The sequence below is a fragment of the Aegilops tauschii genome, chromosome 1, assembly GCF_002575655.3.
Source record: "Aegilops tauschii subsp. strangulata cultivar AL8/78 chromosome 1, Aet v6.0, whole genome shotgun sequence".
NCBI classification, from domain to species: Eukaryota; Viridiplantae; Streptophyta; class Magnoliopsida; order Poales; family Poaceae; genus Aegilops; species Aegilops tauschii.
In genome coordinates this window covers 5,227,853-5,250,788 of record NC_053035.3, presented here as the reverse complement: position 1 = coordinate 5,250,788, position 22,936 = coordinate 5,227,853, and the positions used below count along the sequence as shown (strand labels likewise).

The 22,936-nt window shown below is 40.8% G+C and overlaps 1 protein-coding gene and 1 long non-coding RNA gene across 2 annotated transcripts; both read right to left on the bottom strand.

Moving 5' to 3' along the window:
* Positions 1–660: 660 nt before the first annotated feature.
* LOC109767862 (uncharacterized) lies at positions 661–1,216 on the bottom strand. The gene has a single exon (XM_045230311.2). The coding sequence runs from the start codon at positions 1,111–1,113 to the stop codon at positions 895–897; it is 219 nt and encodes a 72-aa protein (XP_045086246.1). The 5' UTR covers positions 1,114–1,216; the 3' UTR covers positions 661–894.
* Positions 1,217–16,208: 14,992 nt separating this feature from the next.
* LOC120966766 (uncharacterized) lies at positions 16,209–17,795 on the bottom strand. The gene is made up of 2 exons (XR_012200160.1): positions 17,144–17,795; positions 16,209–17,036 (listed from the first exon to the last, which is right to left on the bottom strand). It is a non-coding gene; the product is annotated as an uncharacterized lncRNA (long non-coding RNA).
* Positions 17,796–22,936: the final 5,141 nt, after the last annotated feature.

Genomic DNA, 22,936 nt, shown 5'->3' with positions numbered 1-22,936 from the left:
GACGGCCATGGCGACATCAACGACGATGGACTCACCTGCTGTAGTTCGTGGCTTAGGGGGGTGTGTGTTGGGCATAAGCCACCGCAGGACGCGTCGGGTGCGAGCCAGGGCGCGCCGGGTCCGTGGCCGTGCGTGTGTGTGTGTGCTTGAGTTTGTGGCTTGAGTGAAAAAGTGGCTGTTCGTGCAGCCGGGCGGCGTTCGTGCGCCTCGGTCTTCTTCCTCCTTTCCTCTAGTCCTGAGGAGAGAGTGAGAGCTCCGGTGAGAGGCACGGCGAGGCTACGGTAACAACACTAATCAACTAGGTTATTCGGCCATCCGTTGTTGTACTAGCTAGCCAGAGCCATAAGGAGGAGGATGTGAAGATGACACGCACACAATATCAAGTTTTTGGGTTTGTGCTCGTGTTGCATATTTCACTTTCCATCAAGAAAAAAAAATTGTGGTATAGGATGGCAGAATGAAAATAACGAAAATCAATATATGGAATTACGGATGCAACAACTAAGGTCATACCCACCACAAGAATTGTGTGTGTTATAGCTAGTTCAGCAGATGACAGTATTGCCAGCTTCTCCTTTGTTCTAGCTAGGACACAAATTCGATCCACTGATTTGAGGCATCGATCTGCCGCAAGTCCTCAAAGGACATATAGACAAGGCGAAGAACTAAATAAAGTTGCAAAGCAAAATTATCGAAAAAATATGATCCCAGAGATACACAGTAATGTTGTCATCAAATCTCAAGAATATAAATTTCACATGATCCCACCATGTAACATATCCCAGGTCAGCAATGACTGAGCGCAGGCTAACTAATTAACATGAAGCAAGAACCAAACAGACAGAAAGAGCAAAAGAAACAGCTAGAACAGGATGAAGCAGAGTATTGTACTACTCATGATGACGAGCCGAACTCGATGTGGACGCCAACGACGACGAGGAAGAAGGCATCGAGGGCGAAGAAGATGATGGTGTGGATGAGGATGGAGACGGCGCTCGTGTGGAATTTGCCGCACTCGATCGTCCGTGATTTGCCAGGGATCTGGAAGACAAGCCCTGGGGACAGAAGGATGAAGAGCATGAAGGAGATGAGAACTGGACCCCAGTCTTGCATCTTCTTCTTCTTCTTCTTCTTCTTCTTCTTCTTCTTCTTCTTCTTCTTCTTCGAAGTCTTTGGGATGACGATGATGATGAATACTCAAGCCAGCTACAGCTATGCTTCTTCTTCTTCGAAGTCTTCTGGTTCGTGTCTCAAACCGGGACTAAAGGGGTTCTGAAATTTGTTATTTGTTTTCTATTTTTAGTTTATGTTTTAAATTGCTTATATTTTTTAGGATATTTGATGTTTTTGAGTGATTCTTTTTGCATTAGATTCAAAATTTTGTCTAGTTTTTGTTTGTGCCATTAGTTTACAAATTTGAATGTTTTAAATATGAATTTTTTTCAAATTTCTTCAAACCCTAGATTGTGAATAATTTGAGTTTAAAAATGGGTTTTAATTTAATTGTTTTTGCTCCTAGTCACATGTAAGACTGTTGTCACACAGTAAGATTTATTTGGTTATTTTTAGAATAATTTGAATTAGGATTTTAGTTAAGTTAAAAAGTAATTCTTTTTGCCACTTTAATAGAACGTGACTCTGGCTGGGACGGTGCTAGCAGATGTAGTGGACGGTACGATTGGATGGACACCATCCGGGACTAAAGGGGTTCAAACTCTACCCCCACTAGTGCAGAACCGGCCTTTATCACCGGTTCGTAAGGGCCTTTAGTGCCGGTTCTGCAACCGGCACTATGGAGTGGAGACTAAAGGCCCCCCCTTTAGTACCGGTTTGGCACGAACCGGCGCTAACGTGCCACCACGTGGCACGAGCCAGGCCCGGGTGCGTGTAGGACATTAGTACCGGTTGGTAACACCAACCGGTACTAAATGTTTGGGTGTGTTTTGGTTTTAATTTTTATTTTTCCTTTAGTTTTGTGTTTTCAATTTAATTTAGTGATTGTTTTACATTATAATGAGTTGTTAAATCATTAGGTGAAAGTACCGCAGATTAGTTTCGACTGGATGCATGTGGATCCTAGCTAAGTGATCTAAGTAATATGGATATGGCATATACTTGATTACTTAGCTAGGATCCATCCAGTTGAAACTAATATGCGGTTTCTTTCATAAATGTTATAATAACTCATCATCATCATCATCATATTATAAGCGTTCATAACACCACAAAAGCAAATCACTCTTTGAGATTAAGTTCAGGACGAAGAACACGGACACGCATGAGAGGACAACAAGTACTAAGAGCATGATAACTAGCTAAATCACTCCTGCTGCTCTCTCACAGGTAAAATAGCATAGAACATGTATAGCTCTCTTGATTCATCATATTGGAGCATGCAGATGAACCTGTCTCCTAATCGTGGGCTGCGCTTCTGATTGTTGCCCCCTAGTACTTCTCTGCGATCGTTAACAATTTTGCTCCAATCTTTCACTATTAAGCATTCATCGCTTTCAGAAATCCTGAATGCACTCATGTGCACTGTAGGATATCTTGGCCGTAAGCTAACAATTGACATGCGACCTTTAGTCTCGATCCACTGAGGCACAACTGTCATCGGGAGTCCCTGTTGAAGAACATCGTATAGTAATTAATATACTTAGCAATGAAAGTTTAGCTTGAAAAATAATGTATGCAAAAGATGCACTGAGGACTAATAGTAAAAATCTTACCATCTTTCCTAAATACATGTGACCGTAGTTCAATACGATCACTATTGGTCGCACGTTTTGAGTACTAAGATTTTCAAATTCAGGAAAATGATTTCTCTTAACAGCATCAAGATCCTCAAGCCATGAAACATAATGACTTATCTCCTCGCAGTTTAGTTCAACTCCGGGACAGTAGTAGGTCCTGTCTACCAAGCGCCGGACATGTTTGCTTGAATGGAAATAAGCTGTCAATAGAAATTAGTTGTGAACTATTTTTGAATAAACAATATCAAAGACATAAATATGGTTGAGAAACTCACATAATGGTAGAACTGGAGGCGTCTGCACATCGACCCAGATGTCTCTATTACCTTCAATATCATCTTCCGGACGAATATCAAAGGTGATAACCATATCAGGCTCAAATGCATAAGCCTTGCATAGTGCTTGCCAAGTTTTGCATTCAAAATAGGTGTACGTGTCTGCATTGTATAATTTGATGTTGAAAGTATAACCATGCTCGGTCTTCAGGTAAACTCTTTTTACCTCCATAGTTTCCATAGAACTGAAACCTATCTTATCCAAGACAAAAATTCTTGCATGGCAGGGGATGCGCTAGTAGAATAGTGAAAATTTAAAATTATAAGTTGAAGCAAATGAAGCATATATAAGTCATGCTTAATTACGAAAAAAGACTTGTCGTTGTGACTTACTGTATCCACTTCGAAGGTCTCATCCAGCTTGATGCTGAAGCGCCTATCATCAACAAGGAAATTTCTGTCGCACAGGCCGCGCTGGTCTTCACAGGATTCGCACTTAATGAAATCTTTTTCGTCGTCAGACGACATTTCCTATGTTCATATAGGTGAAACATTAAACACTTACTAGTTCTATTAATTCAACTAATTCAACTACTTCTATTAGTTCAACTAGTTCTATTAATTCAACGAATTCAACTAAGCATTTACTAAAAATAAACGTGTTCTATTAATTTTCTTACTAAAATAAAGTAGCTAGTTCCATATAGTAATATTTTAATTAGATCATCAAATCTCAGGTATCTAAATTTTCTTACTAAAAATAAACTAGTTCTATTAATTCAACTAATTCAACTAAGAATTTACTAAAAATAAACTAGTTCTATTAATTTTCTTACTAAAATATATAAGGTAGCTATATATATAGTAATATTTTAATTAGATTATCAAATCTCATATACCTAAATTTTCGTACTAAAAATAAACTAGTTCTACTAATTCAACTAGTCCAACTAAGCATTTACTAAAAGTTAACTAGTTATATTAATTCAACTAGTTTAAATAATCTCATATACCTAAATTTTCTTACTAAAAATAAACTTGTTCTATTAATTTTCGTACTAAAAATAAACTAGTTATATTAATTCAACTAGTTCAAATCTCATATATATACCTAATTAATATCTAGCTAATTCATCTAAAATTGACATTAATATTTAACATCTTTTCCATATAATTCATCTAACATTAACATTCTAACATTCTTATCTACGTAATTTATCTAACATTAATCTAAACAACAGAAAACAGAAAATAAGTAAAAACAATATGTGTGTGTGTGTGTGTGTCTCTGTGTGTGTATGTGTGTGTGTGTACGAGCGGGGGGCGGCGGCATACAGGCGGCGGCGCGAGACGGCGATGCAACGGGGACGGCGCAACGACGAGCGGCAGGCCGAGGGCGACGGCGCGATCGAGACGGCGACGTGGTACGGGGCGGCGGCGACGAGCGGCGGGGGCGACGGCGGTGACGGCGACGATTGGCGGTGAGGGCGACGGCGGTGACGGCAACGACGGGTGGCGGGGGCGGCGAGGGCGGCGGCGATTTTGCGCGAAGGAGTTGGAGAAGAAGTGGTGGTCGATGAAACTGAATTTTTTATAAGTGCCATATATATAGGAGGGGCCTTTAGTACCGGTTGGAGCCACCAACCGGTACTAAAGGCCAATTTTTGCCAGGCCAAGGGGCGGAAAACTGCCCCTTTAGTACGGGTTCGCGGCTCCAACCGGTACTAAAGGCCCCCCTTTAGTACCGGTTGGAGCCACGACCCGGTACTAAAGGTGTGCGCTGGCGCAGGAGCGGTGCGGGCAAGTTTAGTCCCACCTCGCTAGCCGAGAGGCGCCCGCACCAGTTTAAAAGCCCCGGCGCGGCTGCTGTCTTGAACTCCTCTCTATAGCAGGCTTCTGGGCCTAACTCTGGCGCGCTGCCCGTTGAGCCTGCTGGCCCTTCTGGGCCTGTATTTGCAAACCCTATGGTTGGCAGGCGCAGCGGGCAGCGCCCCAACAATTTTTTATATAATTTTCTTCTATTTATTTCCGAGTAATTTTTTTGCTGTATTTAGTTTCTTTGTGAATAAAAAAAAATTATATAGTTTTTTTTTCTTTTCTGCATTATTTATTTTCTGCTATTCATTTTGTAGTGATTTTTAATTTCACTGTCATTTAGCTCTCTAAACAAATCGGTAAATGACTGAAAAACAACAAATGATGTCAGAACGTGTTGGAAATTGATGACGTCGCTTTGAATGATGCATACTGAACGCAAAAATAGGCTGGAGTTCAAATAAGTTTAAAAAACATTGAAGTGCCCGTGTAACAGATGAGTTCTCATCCGAAACCCTGATACTCCGAAAGAGATTGTCCAGTTTGTACACGAGGTGCGTCCAGTTTTCGCCGTGACCCTCTCTACTCTTTTGCACATGCTATGCGGGCGAAATGATGATACCATGCCAAGTTCCAACATTTTCAGAGTTCATTTTGTAGTAATTTTCAATTTCACCGTCATTGAGCTCTCTAAACAAATCGGTAAATGACTGAAAAACAGCAAATGATGTCAGAACGTGTTGGAAATTGATGACGTCGCTTGGAATGATGCATACTGAATGCAAAAATAGGCTGGAGTTCAAATGACTGAAAACAACAAATGATGTCAGAACGTGTTGGAAATTGATGACGTCGCTTTGAATGGTGTGTACGGAACGCAAAAAAGTCTGGAGTTGTAATAAGTTTAAAAAAATGAAGTGCCCATGTAACAGATGAGTTCTCGTCAGAAACCCTGATACTTCGAAAGAGATTGTCCAGTTTGTATACGAAGTGCGTCCAGTTTTTGCCGTAACACAAGAAGTCCGGAGTTGTAATAAGTTATTAAAGATAAAAAAGACCCTGATACTTCGAAAGAGATTGTCCAGTTTGTACACGAAGTACGTCCAGTTTTTGCCGTAACACAAGAAGTCCGGAGTTGTAATAAGTTATTAAAGATAAAAAAGAGGCACAATGCTCGTTAATTAGCTTCAAGTCTTTCGGAATAGTGCAAACTGCACTGCACATAGCTCCGTGCAGTCTACACTATTCCTCAAGGCTTAAAGCTAAGCAACATGCAGATGAGCATTGCGCCTCTCCTTCATCGTCTCTGCACTCAGAGCTTATAAACCGCTCCTAGTGCCTCTCTCTTCGCGAGGTGGGACTAAAAAACAGCTTACTAAGAAACTATAGTACCGGTTCATGGCACGAACTGGTACTAAAGGTGCCCGTGGGGCCCCAGCCTGACCACAGCCTGACGCAGCATCATTAGTACCGGTTCGTGACACGAACCGGTATAAAAGGTTGCTCACGAACCGGTACTAATGATCTCCGTCCGCCTAGCCGTTGGAACCGACACTAATGGACACATTAGTGCCGGCTCAAAATCAAACCGGCACTAATGTGCTTCACATTTGACCTTTTTTCTACTAGTGCCCCCCCCCCCGCGTGTATCGCCATTCCAGTTTTGAAAAGAACAAAAGAAACTGATAAAAACTTCAAAAATTAAAATCCTTCGAGACGTAGTTATGTTACTACATCTACTAGTTACGAAAATTTAAAAACTTAAATTTGAACATGTTTTGCAAAAAAGTGTTATGAAAAAGTAAAACGGCTATAACTTTTCCATACAATGTCGAAAAAACGTATAATATATCAAAATATTTAGCACGAAAATCCAGATCCGTTTTCGACGGCCGTAGGCTGTTTTGCAAATTTTTAGAATCCTCAAATTTTGAAAGGAAAAAAAAGTTATCTTCAAATTTTTTTTTTTGATTTTTTGGTCAAACTCTGGTCAAACTACTTATTTAAGAAATATTAGTGTTACAAAATTATTGGTTTTAAGAATAATAGTTTCAAACTCAAACGCGAAACTGTGATTTCATGCTCAAGTTCAACTCCTAAGGGTTAATACGATTGACAGCTTACTAGTCAGGAAAACAACAAGTGCAGACTTGAAACGATGAGGAATAGAACTCGGATGTTAAGCGTGCTCAGGCTGGAGTAGTGAGAGGATGGGTGACCGGCCGGAAAGTTAGACGATTTGGAATGATGAGGGATGATTAGAGATTAAAGATTAAACTGAGCAGTGATGAGGAGTGATTAAAGATTAAATTCTCAAATAATTCAGAAAATTGAAAATCAGAAAAAATTAAAAAAATATTCAAATATTTTTCTATTTTTTTTCAAAAAAATTCCTTTAATCCCCAACCGGGACTAAAGGTGGAGCTCAACAGACGTGGAGCCCCTTTACTCCCGGTTCGTAGGTGAACCGGGACTAAAGGTTTTGGGCTTTAGTCCCGACAACCGGGACTAAAGGCCCTCTGGAACCGGGACTAAAGACCCGTTTTCTACTAGTGCATGGTCCCTCTTACCTTTTATTTTCACATTAGAGGTAAGAGTATATAATAAATTTGAGCCGTTGATTTCATTAAGTAGTCGGTCTGAGTAACTCTTACCTTCTTACCTCCCATGTGAAAAAATGAGCTACGTGAGAGGGACTATGTTAAAATTTCTCGTCGTCAAGGATATAAGAAGAAAATGAACAATGGTAAGAATTACCAAGCAAGGATCAGCTGTATATCGATTATATATATATATATAGACTATTCGTCACCTTGGGTGAGAAATAGTTATTCTTCACCCCCCTCTATTTTACCTTCAATGCACCGTAATTTTATGTTCCGTAAGTTTTGTCTTATTTCTGACGTAAAAAGAGACCGTAAGAAAATATATAATCGCCGTAAAAAATATTTCATGTTCTGTAAAATTACAAACGTAAAAACATAGTGTAAAATACACATAAACTGCAAATTTTCTTGTCTTATGACCTATATTTTTATTTTCTTATGCCAAATTTTACATAATGAATCAATATGAATGTAACTATATATCGCTCTCTTCTTCGCCTTTTTTTCCTGAATGTGGGATCCATTCAAGTGCATTGACATGCCTTTTCTTGATGCTATGATTGAGGCATGTTCTCCCATTCAGTTAGGCCGATCAATGTTTTTTATTATACTGTGAACTTTTTATTATGATTAGGTAGTTGAGAAAGTGATTTCAGAAAACAACGGCCGCGGCAAAGAGAACAACAACCTTAGAAGAAGGAAAATAAAACTTTTTACAATTCACTTGTTTAACCTTAGTTGAGAAGAGGATTTCAGAAGGTGACTTTCTATTCTTTTTAAGAGAAGGGTGAATATGATTAGCTAGCCAGTTAGGTGATCAACACAAGATTAATATCAATGAGAAGGTGAAGAACGATTTCACTTGTTTTTAATGAGCTTGTTGATAACAGACAGGCAAGGCAGGTGAAAAGTGAGTGAGGTCTCTCTGGCTGGACATCTCTCACTTTTCCTTCTGTGGGAGTGAGTGCTGAGGTCAACCGGACACAAGGCCAACTCTGCTAGTCGTCCTTCTACTCCTATCACTTTTCTTTCCTGACAAAGACTTGCTCTGAACCCGTAATTCAGATTCACGGTGATGACTAATCCATGAACAGGAAAGAAAAAACATGATTTAAACATCCGATGTTCAAATTCTGAATCCACCGATCCACTAATCCAGCATATTTACACGAATCTAGAATGACATCAACTAGGATTAACAGGAGCAATAACTATGATTAGCCTTCACGAAGCTTCATGGAGGAGGATGTAGTCGTGTTTTCTTGCCGTGCCTGAAACTACGCTTTCCATCAATCAGAAAACAAGAGGTGGAGCGGGCAAAAGCGGAAAGGAAAACAATGTAGAGCGGTCACACACACACAACAGTACTGTACAATGCTAGTTGGTCGATGACACTGACAATTCAATTGATTTGCTGCAACCATTCCAAAGGACATAGTGGATAACTTGATATACATACACACACACACAACATGTTTTGGTTCGCGAAGATAAGAAGGAAAAACCACTTATGATTGTTTCCAAGCTCAATCAATTGTATATTTTTTTTGATACAGTGTGATATATAAATATCAAGATGATATCAATTACACCTGGCTTCTGCAACGACACTATATCAAGACCAAGTCGTGACATCGAGGATGCACACAATCAATCGTGTATATATGGGTATGTTCTCCTTATGATCATGCATGCATGTTGCATGGGCCAAGTGTATCAGCAGTATGGCTTTTGTCTGCTGCATGATGGAGACAGGTTTCCCGATTCAGTTAGGCCGATCTACGGATTTCGCAGTTCAGCCATACTTTGTCTGAAATTCATTTATTCTCGTTTCGTGGATGGCTCTTTTCTGCAGGGATAAAATGGACAAGGATAAGAAGAAAGAAGACACTGCTAAACCAAAGTTACCAAGCAAATAAACTGTATATATGTCGCCCCCTTCGCCTTTTGTTCCTGAATGCGTGATCCATCCAAGCTTGTTGACATGGCTTTTGTTGATGAATGACTGAGACAGGTTTTCTCATTCATTAGGCTGCTCTAAGGATATCCGTATTTGAACTAACTCAACGCTTTCTTTCATGTCGATTCCTTGCATGGACTTTCTCAGCAAGATGAAGTTAGTGAAACCCTTTCACTGGCATTGATCCTGCTGCCCTCGAGCTGTTCATTGGCGCTGGCCGGTGCAATGGTGGTGAGGGAAAGGATGGGGATTTGTCTTTATGGTGAATTGCTCTTGACTACTGCTACTTGTCTTCGATGTTTCAATTTGTATTTTGTACTTGTGATGATCTTTATCGCACAAGTCCATTTAGGGCATAATCTCTTGCCGTCTTTGCATTTTTTTCTCTTTTTGTTTTGGACGTGTTGGATTGTGGACATCTTGTTATGTAGATGTCGGATTGCAGTCAGTGTGGTTGTACCAGCTTTGATGGGATGATTGAATGAAATTCCAGCTAGCGATTTTTTTCTTTTTTTGCATCCATTTTCCATTTTTTTGCATGCATGCTTCTGAAATGGATCATTTTGGATATTCTGTCAGGTTGCACTAGCCACAAGTTTAATAGAGGATTGATCATCAAAAGTTGTTTGTCTAGTTGTCCAAAAGATCGTATGTTTATCACGAAAGCATGGTGCTTGGTATTTTATTCTGAGGAAAAACTGACTCTCCTTTTTCACTTTACGTATCAAATCCTTATCAAGGTTTTGTACTTTTTTGCGGTAGAGGTTTGGAACTTTCTACAGTTTGTGTAGAGTTCAGTATCTGAACTTTGTACAAGATTAGTAAAGCTTTACACATCGAGTTTTTTTTTCTGGAACCAACTTTGTTGTGTTTTCTAAAGTGATAAGACGAAGTGGAATTGGTAGAGTGACACGACTCGTCAAATTTGCTTTAAGGCATCAAGAACTGTAATCCAAAAACAAGAAGTTTAACCATTTCACTTAATTTTAATGAGTTTACTGATGTTTGATGACAGACATGCAGAGACGGTGAGAGCGAGGTCTTTTATTTTCTAGATCATGGAAGAACATATAACTTTTCTCCTTTGTGTGAGTGAGTGGTACTAGTAACTGGTGAGGTCAACTAGCAGGCAAATGTTCAATGCTCTCTTTTCTGATGAAGGTTGTTCTTAACTAACTCTGAATTACATGGAGGATCGGCTGCCTGCCTTTGATAAATCATGCATCTGAATTATCCAAATTCGATCCAACCTGAAGATTGAATGTCATGAAGTGGGGGAACATAGGAGCTGTAAATGTAATTAGCTTGCACTGATCAACTAGGTTATTTGGGCATCCGGTGTTGAACTAGCTAGCCAGAGCCGTAAGGAGAATGATGTGAAGATGACACACACATCCAATCTCAAGTTTTCGGGTTTGTGCTCGTGTTGTATATTTTGCTTTCCATCAAGAAAAAATTGTGGTATAGGATAATAGAATGGAAATAAATAAAAGGAATAGACACTTGCAACATCTAAGACCATACCCACCACACGAATTGTGTGTGTTATAGCTAGTTCAGGAGATGACAGTACTGCCAGCTTCTCCTTTGTTCTAGGACAAGATTTCAATCCTCTGGTTTGAGGCATCTTTGCTGCAACTGCTCAAAGGACATATAGACAAGGTGAAGAACTACATAAAGTTGCAACGCAAAATTAACTATGCATATATCTATATGTTCTCCTTTTCTTCCTGCATGCATGATCCAAGTGTGCCGACATGCCTTTTGTTGCTGCACCTGCATGACCGAGATTATTTCCCAATTATGATGTCTGAACATGACTTTTCTCTTATGCCAAAATTCAGTTCAAACGATCCATGGGTTTCATCATTATGCCATACTTATTTTTAAATTAGTTCACCAATATATACCATGGAGCACTAGTGAGACCCTTTCTTTCCGGCCTACCAGTACCTTGCCTAGCCTTTCCGTTGATTCATTAAGAAGACTGGTCTCTTTTATGCTGAAACTAGACGCAAAACCATAGAACTTTCTTTTTCTTTTTCAAAAAGGAGGAAGACCCACGGCCTCTGCATCATGTGATGCACACAGCCATTTAGAACTAGAAACTGGTAAGTTACTTTCAGTTAACTAGCTAGTGGTTTCCGAGAAGTTCAAGAGGAAACTCACGTCTTTCTTCGAGAAATAAGTGAACTTGAGAAAAATTGACCAACACGTTTATAAAAGAACAGAGCAACCATAATTGCCGATGTGGTTAGACAATGGCATGTAGTACTTGGAATCAGACTCACACCAATCAAAAGGGTCTCAAATCTCTAAGCATTAAGATTTTTCAGATAGTCCTAGCTTGGCTTGGTTTTAGTTCAATCCAAATTTAACAATAGCGCTAATGTACTTATATTAATATTATTGCAGTACATGATAATTAATTAATGCATGAGGTTGTGGTTGTGACCAGGCAAGACCAACTTATGAACTTGCAAGCATGGCATTCAGATTGATGTGCAGACAACGCCAACATCAACATTGTCTAGATAAAGATTAATTTGTATTTTATTCCATATTTTAAACAGCTACTTTGGGCGGATCACACATGCCATGGTGTGACACTTTATTTATCACCGCTAGGGGGGGGGGGGGTGGGGGGTGATTAGGCGACTAATAAAATTTTGACCTCTTTTACAAAAAAAGTGGGTTGTCTTGATATGCAACTAGATGAACAATATATATGACAATCTTAAGAAGTAACAAGTGCAAGAAAGAGTAAAACACAAGATATAAACTTGCATAACCGAAATAATCACAAGTGGAGTCGTGGAGACTGGGATGTGTTTTCGAAGTTCCCTGCTTTGAAGAGGTACGTAAATAATAGATGGTGTGCTTTTGTTTGTGCTCCACATGGTGGCAATTTTAAATTCATATGTTTGTCTCTTCATTTATATAGAAAAAATAGCATGTAAATTTTTAATCCACATTTCTTGCCATCATGGTACAGATGCAAAATTGCCATGAACTTTTTCTTTTTTGCCATCAAAAATTACACAAACAATAATTCCCCCAACAACAACAATTACCGCAACAACAATTGCGCCAACAACAAAAGTTCCCCCAACTGCAACAATTCCCCAAGCAACCACAACAACAATTTCCCATACCATACCCACCCCAACAACCATTCCCCCAGCAACAACAACCTTCCCCACACCAACAACCAACTGGGAGCGATGTTATAAGTATCAGTGGCCGATGAAATGAAGAGATGTAATACTAGACGGGTGAATCATCGTTGTTAGTCAATTGAGCATTTAATGTAACAATGATAAATAAAGTGATGTGCACCATCATGTGTAACCCCGACCTATACTAGTTCAAACATGGGGTAAAAGACAAATAAGTTCTTTTCTAAAGCACATTGCTGGCAATTGTTACATTCATGCCATATTTCGATTTTCATCCCTAACTACAATCTCAATGTTATGCGCTATCTACTTATTTATGAAGTGTAGTATTATGAACATAACATATTAACGTGTGTGAAACTTGGTTCAAATTGATGTACTATTAACTCGGGAGTAAGGATTAATGACAATTTAATATTTCAATGGAGAGCCACATGAGTTGTGCAACCTTCTTATCTGACATGGATCTACATCAAACTAGGTGTTAATGTTCTCCACAAACTCCATGTCAGATTTCATTGTTCATTTATAGTGAGAATAATTGATTACTTATGCACTTTTCGCCTTTGATGTTCCACTCACAAAATAAGTTTAACTACCAACTATCTCCAAAAACAATCTTAGCGGGACAAAAAGTATCCTCTGACAAATCACGACCCATCAAACAAGGTTCAAATTTGAAGGAAAATGACCCCTTCAACTTGAGTCAAACAAATAATTTGCATACAATCAACCGAAATCATTATGGGCTTCTTCAGCCCTCCACTCGATACACACCTACGCAGGGAGTCCACCATTGCCGCTACCGAACAACATTTTTGGAGGTGCACATTATCACCCATAAACACAAAATAAATCAAAACGCAATAGAAGCCTAAAAGCGGTCAGTTCCTAGGGCCAGAAAAAGCTTGTTGACCTGCAATTGCACATGGTTTATTTTTCACCTATTTAAGTATGAGTATAAATCCCACAGGGAATACATGAATTGGACTTTGTCCCTAAGAGACACTTATGGTAATGTGCCTGCATATTAGTTTTCGACACAAAGCAAAGTGAACGCCAAAGATTATAATGACTTCTGAGTTTAGTGCGAACAAAAGTAAATAATGCAAAAGAATTAAAACAGCGCAGCGGAACGAATAAAGCAGGGAAACCGGTGGAGGATTGAAGCATTCTCAAGGACTCCATAATTCCCATTGCAGTGTGTCTAAGGTAACATATGCCACTTCATAATTCTAAGCTAGATACTTGAGTCACTCTTGACATTTGTTATTGGGCATATCCGGGTACAAAATACGTTCTACTCGAGGTGTACTCCGTACCACGAAGGCCACCACAGAAGCTTCCCCACTCTAGTTCTCACTGCGGTAATTAAGGGTTTCCCCGTGGAAGCGGCCTTATCAAGGGTTCTCCGTTATGCCCCTATCAGTTGCAAAGGCGAGGTAAAGAGTCTTTTACACTCACCTTGAATTACCTCAACATCCTAACCTTTACAACCATGGTAATATGCCTCGTGGCCTTGCGACAGAAATGGTGAGTGGGGCACCTTCACAAAATTCATGAAGGCTATTGAAAAAAACATTCAACAGAGAATATCACATCCTTATTAACATTTCAGCCTCCTATACATACCATGGTTCATCCAAATCCCTGAGAACTGAGGAAACTACTCACACGTTGAGACATGGATGAAACATCGGATAATACATGTATGGATCGTACGAATAGTGGAAATAGTGGTGGTAAACATGGTTTAAACACACGGATAATACATGTATGGATCCACAAGGTTTCGGTATTACAATGGGAAGGAGATGGATGATGCTGACGTCCCCTTGCACGAGCTGGTGGTGATAGTGATCTCCTCCTTTCCTTAAATCTGCAAGCACATTTAAAACAACATCTTGGAGAGAACAGGAAAAAAGAATTGTGCAGACGCGGTAAAAGCTAGCAAATTTTACTGTGTAGGCGGGCTTGTGATGGCTGTGGCAGTGTGGATCTGACTACCGAGTTGTGACAAGTTGTGTGGGGCGATGGTGGCGGTCCTCCCTCTTCTGAGCGTGATAGCTGGCGACGGTGGGTTTCGACAGTCCCTCTCACGGGTGTGGAGGCGGGTCAAGGGGCGGTGAGTGTTGGCCGTGGTTTAGGCTGGCACTGGCGGATCTGGGCAGGGGGATTCAATGGAGAGGCGGGGCTGGCATTGGTGCGACTTCTCAGCGACTGGAGTTGCCGGCTGTTCGGAGCGCCCCCGCCCCTCTTGATGGGGTGGCGCCCCCCTCGTGCATATGTCGGCAGCGGGTCGGTGATGCAGACTAGCCGCCGGGCAAGGAGTTTGACATGGTCGTCCTTGTCGGGGTTAGTTGCTCCCCACACAAGTTTTAGTGCTTAGTCGCCTAGGATTAGGGTTTTTTGACTCTGGGTCGTTGTCGGTCAAGCCAAGGTGAATGCTTGCAGCTCTGTTGGGGGAGGCACCTCCACACATTGTAGTGTCGGTGATGATTGGTAGATGTGGTGGTCAGGGCTATGATATGCCGGCTGGTGGACCAGTGCCTCAGTTCACAGACTTGGCATCTACGCTGGTCTCGACGATGGTCGTCGGCAGTCACCTAGCGAGGTGACTGATGCCGGGCTTTACTTGCTGCGATTTGTGCATTGTGAAGCGAGCGGGTCTAGGTGGTGCTCGGTGGTGATGGTTGTGTTAGCATTGCATTCGTGCGCGGATCAGTGCCGGTGATCGCAAACATGGCGTGGTGCGAGCTCGCCTGGCCAAGGGCTCGGTGCTGGCTCACCGGCGGTCCCCCTACTCCACCGACCATTGGCTGGGGATGCAGGTGTGGGTGCGTCCTATGGTGGAGGTGCCCAACCAAACTCTTGGACTGAGTCTGGGCTAGGAGTAGATGGAGTGTCGTCGCTCTTCCTACCATGGTTGGCTACGTTGTCATGTGAGCGGCGTATGGTATTTCGCGACAAGGATGCCGGGTTGGCGGCCCCTGATGGCGGGCCGCATGATTGCTCTTTGGCAGCCATTATTTCGTTGGTGGTGGCTCCCCTCCTGGGTTGTGGGGGCAACGGGAGGTGTTGCGGTTAGTAGCTCAGACGTGCCCTCTCTCTCGGAGGGGCAGCGTCCTGATCAAGATCTGGGGATCTAACATCAACGCGCTAGTCCTGAGGACCTCGTGGTGGCACAGGTGAGTTGTCGAGCAAAAGCTCCGTGCCTTGGCGTCGCCGCTGACGACACTCATGGGTGCCACACTCTTCTTGAAGACGTCGTTGTGGTTCTTTTCTCCGTGTCAGGGCTCCGGGTGTAGAACTTTGTCTGGTGTGGACTCAGCAGGGGCGACGCTGTGCGGAGTTCTCCCACTTGGGGCCGTTGTCGTGGAGCTTAGGTGTGCTAGGTCGTAGCGTGAGGATGTTTTGTTCTTCCGGTGCTTGTTGCTGGTAGCGTAGAAGCGTGCGTTTTGCATGTGCCGGACAACTCAGGACCGACTTTGTAAGGTCTACGTGACCATATTGTATCGTTTGGCCGTGTGCATCTTTGGATGTTGCTTTGTTTATAAAGCGGGGCAAAAGCCTATTTCGAGAACAACGAAAACAACAGCAACAACAAACAAATCAACAACTTCAGAATAGTTTATCTTTTAAAATTTCACTTGCTTAATAAACTACATGCATAGGACTTTCTACAGTGTTTTAGAGAAGGACAACTACGATTTGCTAGCTAGCTAGTTAGGTATTTCAACACAACATCAACAGGAAGGAGGAGAAGAACTGTTAACAGCCAGGCAGGCAGGTGGAGAGTGGATGTGTGAGAGTGAGGTCTCTCTGGCTTTTTCCTGTATGGTACTCCTACTTCCTTCGCTGACAAAGACCTGTTCTGAATCTGTAATACTGATTCACAGTAATGATGGTGGATCGACTATATCTTGACTAATCCATGTACAACGAAAATTACTACGTACATGATTAAAAATCCAAGGGTCAAATCCTGATCAATCGATCCGGCAAATTCTGCACGAATCTAGCATGACATCATGTGTGATTAACAGGAGTTTCAATTATAATTAGCCTCCGAGAAGCAACATGGAGGAGGATGTAGTCGTGTTTTTGGCCTTGTTAGAAACTTCGCTTTCCATCAATCTGAAAACAAGTGGTAGAGGGCAAAAAAATTAAAAAAAAAACATGTGTAGAGGATACCGCAACACATAAAGCCACACACACAAAAACAGCAGTATGCTAGCTGGTCCATGACATTGACAAATCAATTGATTTGCTGCAACCATATGTATGAATAATATCGCCAAGGATAAGAGAAGGAAAAAATATAAATATACCGATAGGCTCTTCTTTTGTTCATGGATGCATGTTGCATGAGCCAAGTGTATTGGCAGTATGGCTTGTGTTTGCTGCATGATGGCGGCAGGTTCCCATTCAGTTAGGCATGCTAAGTCCTAAATTCATTTATTCACGTATCAGGTAGAAGTAGAACAAATTTCATTTCTTTTCTGTAGGTTCCTTGCTTAAAAGAAAATAGAAAAAAATACACTTCTATAATTACCAGAAAAAATCAACTGTATGTCGCTCAGCCTTCCCTTTTTGTTCCGTATCAGTATCAACAATCATAGTACTAATAGCTTTCTATACTGGCGGTAGTAAATTCAATAAAAGAAACCTGGAGACTATCTGAACAATTTGAAACAATATATACAAACTGAGATCAACTAACGACAAAAATCCAAAAGAAATGTTCATGTCTACGTGGAGTGAATCGATCAAGCCGTGCAAAGCCCTAACAATTCGTTTTGTATTAATAACTCATATGACAATACAACCGCTCCATATGAAAATGTAATATGATGATTCATGAATGCTTATCCATCTTATAAATATATTGTGCAAAAAATATCGAGTTAGTTCAGAGAAAACGCTGTCTAGAACAATCTTCACATTAATAGTGTGATCTATCTCAACGACTCACACAAGATTACATAGTTTGTTCCCTTAAGTATGCCAATCTGGATACGCCTAACAATATGTAGAACATGACAAACTAAATCAGAACAAGGGACAAAATCTAGATCAATGTTTGAAGTGTAAAGTGAATACGATGAGTCATTTGTCGTTATCAAGCATTCCATACACCTAGATGATATGTGCAAGAACAATCAACTATGACGAATAATCCAAAATCACGATAGTAAGTAGTACCATAAAACACGACATACCAAATTATTGTAAATGATAAGCTTAAGAGCACTTTTTCAAGAAGCACGTGTAAAGATTACAAACTTAGTTCCCTTAAGTTATGCCAATCTGGATACACCTAACAACATGTAGAACATCACAAACTAAATCGGAAAGACGGACAAAATCTAGATCAATGTTTGAAGTGTAAAGTGAATACGATGAGTCATTCATCGTGATCAAGCATTCGATACAGCCAGATGATATGTGCAAGAACAATCAACTATGATGAACAATCCAAAATCATGCTAGGAAGTAGTGCCACCAAACACAACATATCAAATTATTAGGTCGATAATCGTAAGTGCACTTTTTCAAGAAAAGAGTGGGAAGATGAAAACAAAATATGTCATGCCTGCTATAAATACGACTACACCATGTGGGTCTCTTCCATCATCTAACCTTCAAACACCTAAAGCAAAAACACCAAAGCCAAGTGAGCAATAGTAAACACAAATCAAACATGAAGACCTTCATCATATTTGTCCTCCTTGCTATGGTGATGAGCATCGCCAGTGCCACTAGGCAACTAAGCCCTAGAAGCAAGGAGTTGCAAACACCACAAGAACAATTCCCCCAACAGCAATTTCCTCAACCACAACAAATCCTCCAACAACAATTCCCCCAACAACAACAAATCCCCCAGCAACCACAACAATTCCCCCAACAACAAATCCCGCAACAGCAAATCCCGCAACAACAATTCCCCCAACCACAACAAATCCCCCAACAACAACAAATCCCCCAGCAACCACAACAATTCCACCAACAACAGCAATTCCCCCAACAACAACAAATCCCCCAGCAACCACAACAATTCCCCCAACAACAGCAATTCCCCCAACAACAACAAATCCTCCAGCAACCACAACAATTCCCCCAACAACAGCAATTCCCCCAACAACAACAAATCCCTCAGCAACCACAACAATTCCCCCAACAAAAGCAATTCCCCCAACAACAACAAATCCCCCAGCAACCACAACAATTCCCCCAACAACAACAAATCCCTCAGCAACCACAACAATTCCCCCAACAAAAGCAATTCCCCCAACAACAACAAATCCCCCAGCAACCACAACAATTCCCCCAACAACAGCAATTCCCCCAACAACAATTCCCGCAACACCAATTCCCCCAACAGCAATTCCCACAACAACAATCCCCCCAACCACAACAAATCCCCCAACAACAATTACTCCAACAACAAATCCCCCAGCAACAATTCCCCCAACAACAGCAATTCCCGCATCAACAATTCCCCCAACAGCAATTTCCTCAACAGCAATTCCCACAACAACAACAAATCCCCCAGCAACAACCACAACAACTCCCCCAACAACAACAATTTCCCCAACAACAACAATTCCCCCAACAACAATACCCCGAACAACAACAATTCCCCCAACAGCAATTCCCCCAACAACAACAATTTCCCCAACAACACCAGTTACCGCAACAACAATTCCCCCAACAACAACAAATCTCCGAGCAACCACAACAATTCCCCCAACAACAACAATTCCCCCAACAACAACAATTCCCCCAACAGCAATTCCCGCAACAACAATTTCCCCAACAACAACAATTCCCACAACAACAACAGTTCCCTCAACAACAACAATTCCCCCAACAACAACAGTTCCCCCAACAACAACAATTCCCCCAACAACAATTCCCCCAACAACCACAACAACAATTCCCCCAACAACAATTTCCCATACCATACCCACCCCAACAACAATCACAAGAAGCTTCCCCATACCAACAATACCACAACAACAACTATCTGGGAGCGACGTTATAAGTATCAGTGGCCGATGAAATGAAGAGATGTAATACTAGACAGGTGAATCATCGTTGTTAGTCAATGGAGCATAATGTAACGGGTATAAATAAAATGATGTGCACCATCATGTGTAACCCCGACCTGTACTAGTTCAAACATGGGAATAAAAGACAAATAAGTTCTTTTCTGAAGCACATTGCTGGCAATTGTTATATTCATGCCATATTTCGATTTCCATCGCTAACTACAATCTCAATGTTATGGTCTATCTACTTATTTATGAAGTGTAGTACTATGAACATAACATAATTAACATGTCTGAAAATTGGGTCAAATTGAAGTACTATTAATTCAAGAGTAAGGAGTAATTACAATTTAACATTTCAATGGAGAGCTCTAATTGTAGACTGCGTTGTTAATTCCCCGAAGAGGAGAGGATGATGTAATATAGTAGAGATAAGTATTTCCCTCAGCTAAGAACCAAGGTTATTAATCCAGTAGGAGAACCACACAAAACCTCGTTAGCAGCACCTGCACACACAACAGCAAACACTTGCACCCAACGCAAATAAGAGGGTTGTCAATCCTCTTAGCGATTATTTGCAAGGATTAGTTCTGACAGTGATACATAGATAAAATAAATTACTAAATAAAATAAAAATAAATAAATTGCAGCAATGTATTTTTGTGCTTTTATATATGATAAAAGTAGACCGGGGGGGGGGGCAGAGTTTTCACTAGAGGATTCTCTCTTGATCATAGAGCATATGGTGGGTAAACACATTACTGTTGGGCAAGCTATTATATACTAAAAGGAAAATATTGGTCCAAAATAGAGAATAGGCTAGAAAATCCGGCGTTAATTAGAAAATATGAACCCTTGATCCGTTTAATTTTAAAAATTATAAATCTATGACCGTTCAATATACGTAACAAGGTAGGGCGTGGATAACTTCCCGCGTAACGTGACACATGTAAGAAACACAAACATGGGTCCAGTTAAGGCAAACACGTAGATGTGTTGAAGTGGGAATGAATAGAATTGCTACGTCCGAATATGCAAGAGATATAAAAGAAGAAGAAAACTAAAGAACATGTCGTGTTCAGATTGGACTAAACGTATGTGCGTATACAACCACAACCACAATCCGAAAGGTCCAGCCATTAATCCCGTGGGTCCATCCAAAACAAAAGGTGGATATCCATCTAATTGCCCCACGTCCATGGAACATACTTATTAGAGTCCACAAACAACAACTGCTGGTCTCTTTTACATGATCCTCCTTGCACTGTTAGGACTTTGCCGTCGGACATCCCAAAGTTCTTGTGAAGTTCACATCTAAAAATACTATCATAATAAAAAAAATCCATTTCATACTCCAGGAAAGATATCACCGTCCCAAAGTTTCAATTGCAATATAAGTTTTGCCACAACTGGGTATTTAAAGCTTATTTTGCCATAGCCAGGCAATTTCAGCCACTAAGGTTTTTGTGGCAGATCAAGCATCTTCCCATTGGAAACTCCCAACTGTAAAAAGACCAGCAAATTAGCAATCATTGGCAAATCAGCAATCTTATAGCGGCAGCAGCTCCCATCAATCAGGCAACTCATCTTTCAAAAATCAGAGACAATAAGCAACCATACACATCATGGACATATGATATTAACGATAATTACATATGTGATTTCTGTGTTGAATTTCGTACAACATCACCATGAAGAGAAGCGCATCCACATGGCAAGTAATTTCCAAAAGCCGCCAAGAAGGTGAAAAGCAATCAAATATGCAATCCAACAAGTTAATTATTAAGCTATAGACCATGCATGTTTCAGTGGTGCATACAAGATCAGTAGAACAAATTCCTAGCCGTTACGACATTCATCAGGGAGGCGAGGACTGTGAAGCGAGGGGTTGCGAGCTGGAGGGAATGGCGGCACACCCCGTGTCTCAGCCGAGAGAGGAGAGGCCGGGGATAGAATTAAGAGAGACACGAGAGATGACAGATGATAGGCTAGGGATCGTTGGGCGTTCTCACATATTGCGTGGAGGTGGTTAGCTAAATGGGGCAGCACAAAGGCCCAGTCAACCGCAGGTGGCAGAGTTTTCTACCAGTGCAGCAGCCCTTTAGGACAGTTGAGCCAAGAAATATAATTACAAAATTAGGGATTCATCCAATAGTCAGAAATGATCTATACAAGTGATCTGATAGTTACAAATGTTGAATGCTTGAGAGAGCTGGGATAAGGCTAGGTTTTACTGTCCTAAATGTATTAGATATGTACAATCTGACAGTTATTAAAGTTTAATTGTCCTTCGAAACAAACTATGGCTAATCACCACTACGCTAATTACTTTTTACAATTGTTGAACATGAATGGGGGTTAGGGGGGCGTAACACTCCTGATGAGGGTCCCAACCCCGAAAAAGGTGGAGGGTGCATGATCAAATTAACATCTAACACTAACATGCAATACCTTTTAAGTTCTTATATTGATTCAATCGCAAAAGGGAGAAATGAAACAAAAGTAGGCAGCGGGACCTGGAAGTCAACAGAGGAAACAGAAGGGTATGCTCATCGTGTGGAATCGTTTGTGGGGGCGAGCTGAGTAAACAGAGGAAGGTGATCGAATGACGTCTCAGGTTTATTTGTTTACTGAACAGACAGACATGTGTAAGTTTTTTTTCCCTTTGAGGGGAAAGACGTGTGTAACTAGGGAGAGATGATTTTGCACGTTCTGTATTTTTTTCCACCAGAAAACAGATACTACTTTAACAAATAAATCCTACACTAAATATTTTATATGCTGCAAATTACAGGCCACATACGCATGAGCCTAAATTATAGGCGACTATTTCATAGGGTGAAAGTAAACAAAATAGAAAATCTTATAGGCGACATAAGCATGAACCTAAATTATATATTTTATATGCTGCAAATTATTTTAAAAACATGTGAAAATATAGTGCATGATCATCAGACCAAAAACTCTAGCCTGTACAAAACACTCATATTTAGACGTATATTTCATATGGAGCTGCCAATTCATATCAATCCGGCACTACAACAGTAACACTATCGTGCAGCCGCTTAAGTCAAATCTAAGGTTAAAGCTAATCAACACAAAATATCCAATGTAAAAGGAATTACTTATACTAAAAAATATAAAATATACCTAAGAGTGCGAACAATGACGAATATTTACTATAAGAGTGCTAGCCCTCGCATTTGCGAGGGCCACCTTGCTAGTTGATAAAAAACAAATAATTATGATGGATTCATGGCAATGATCATGTATATAGGCATCACGTTCGAGAC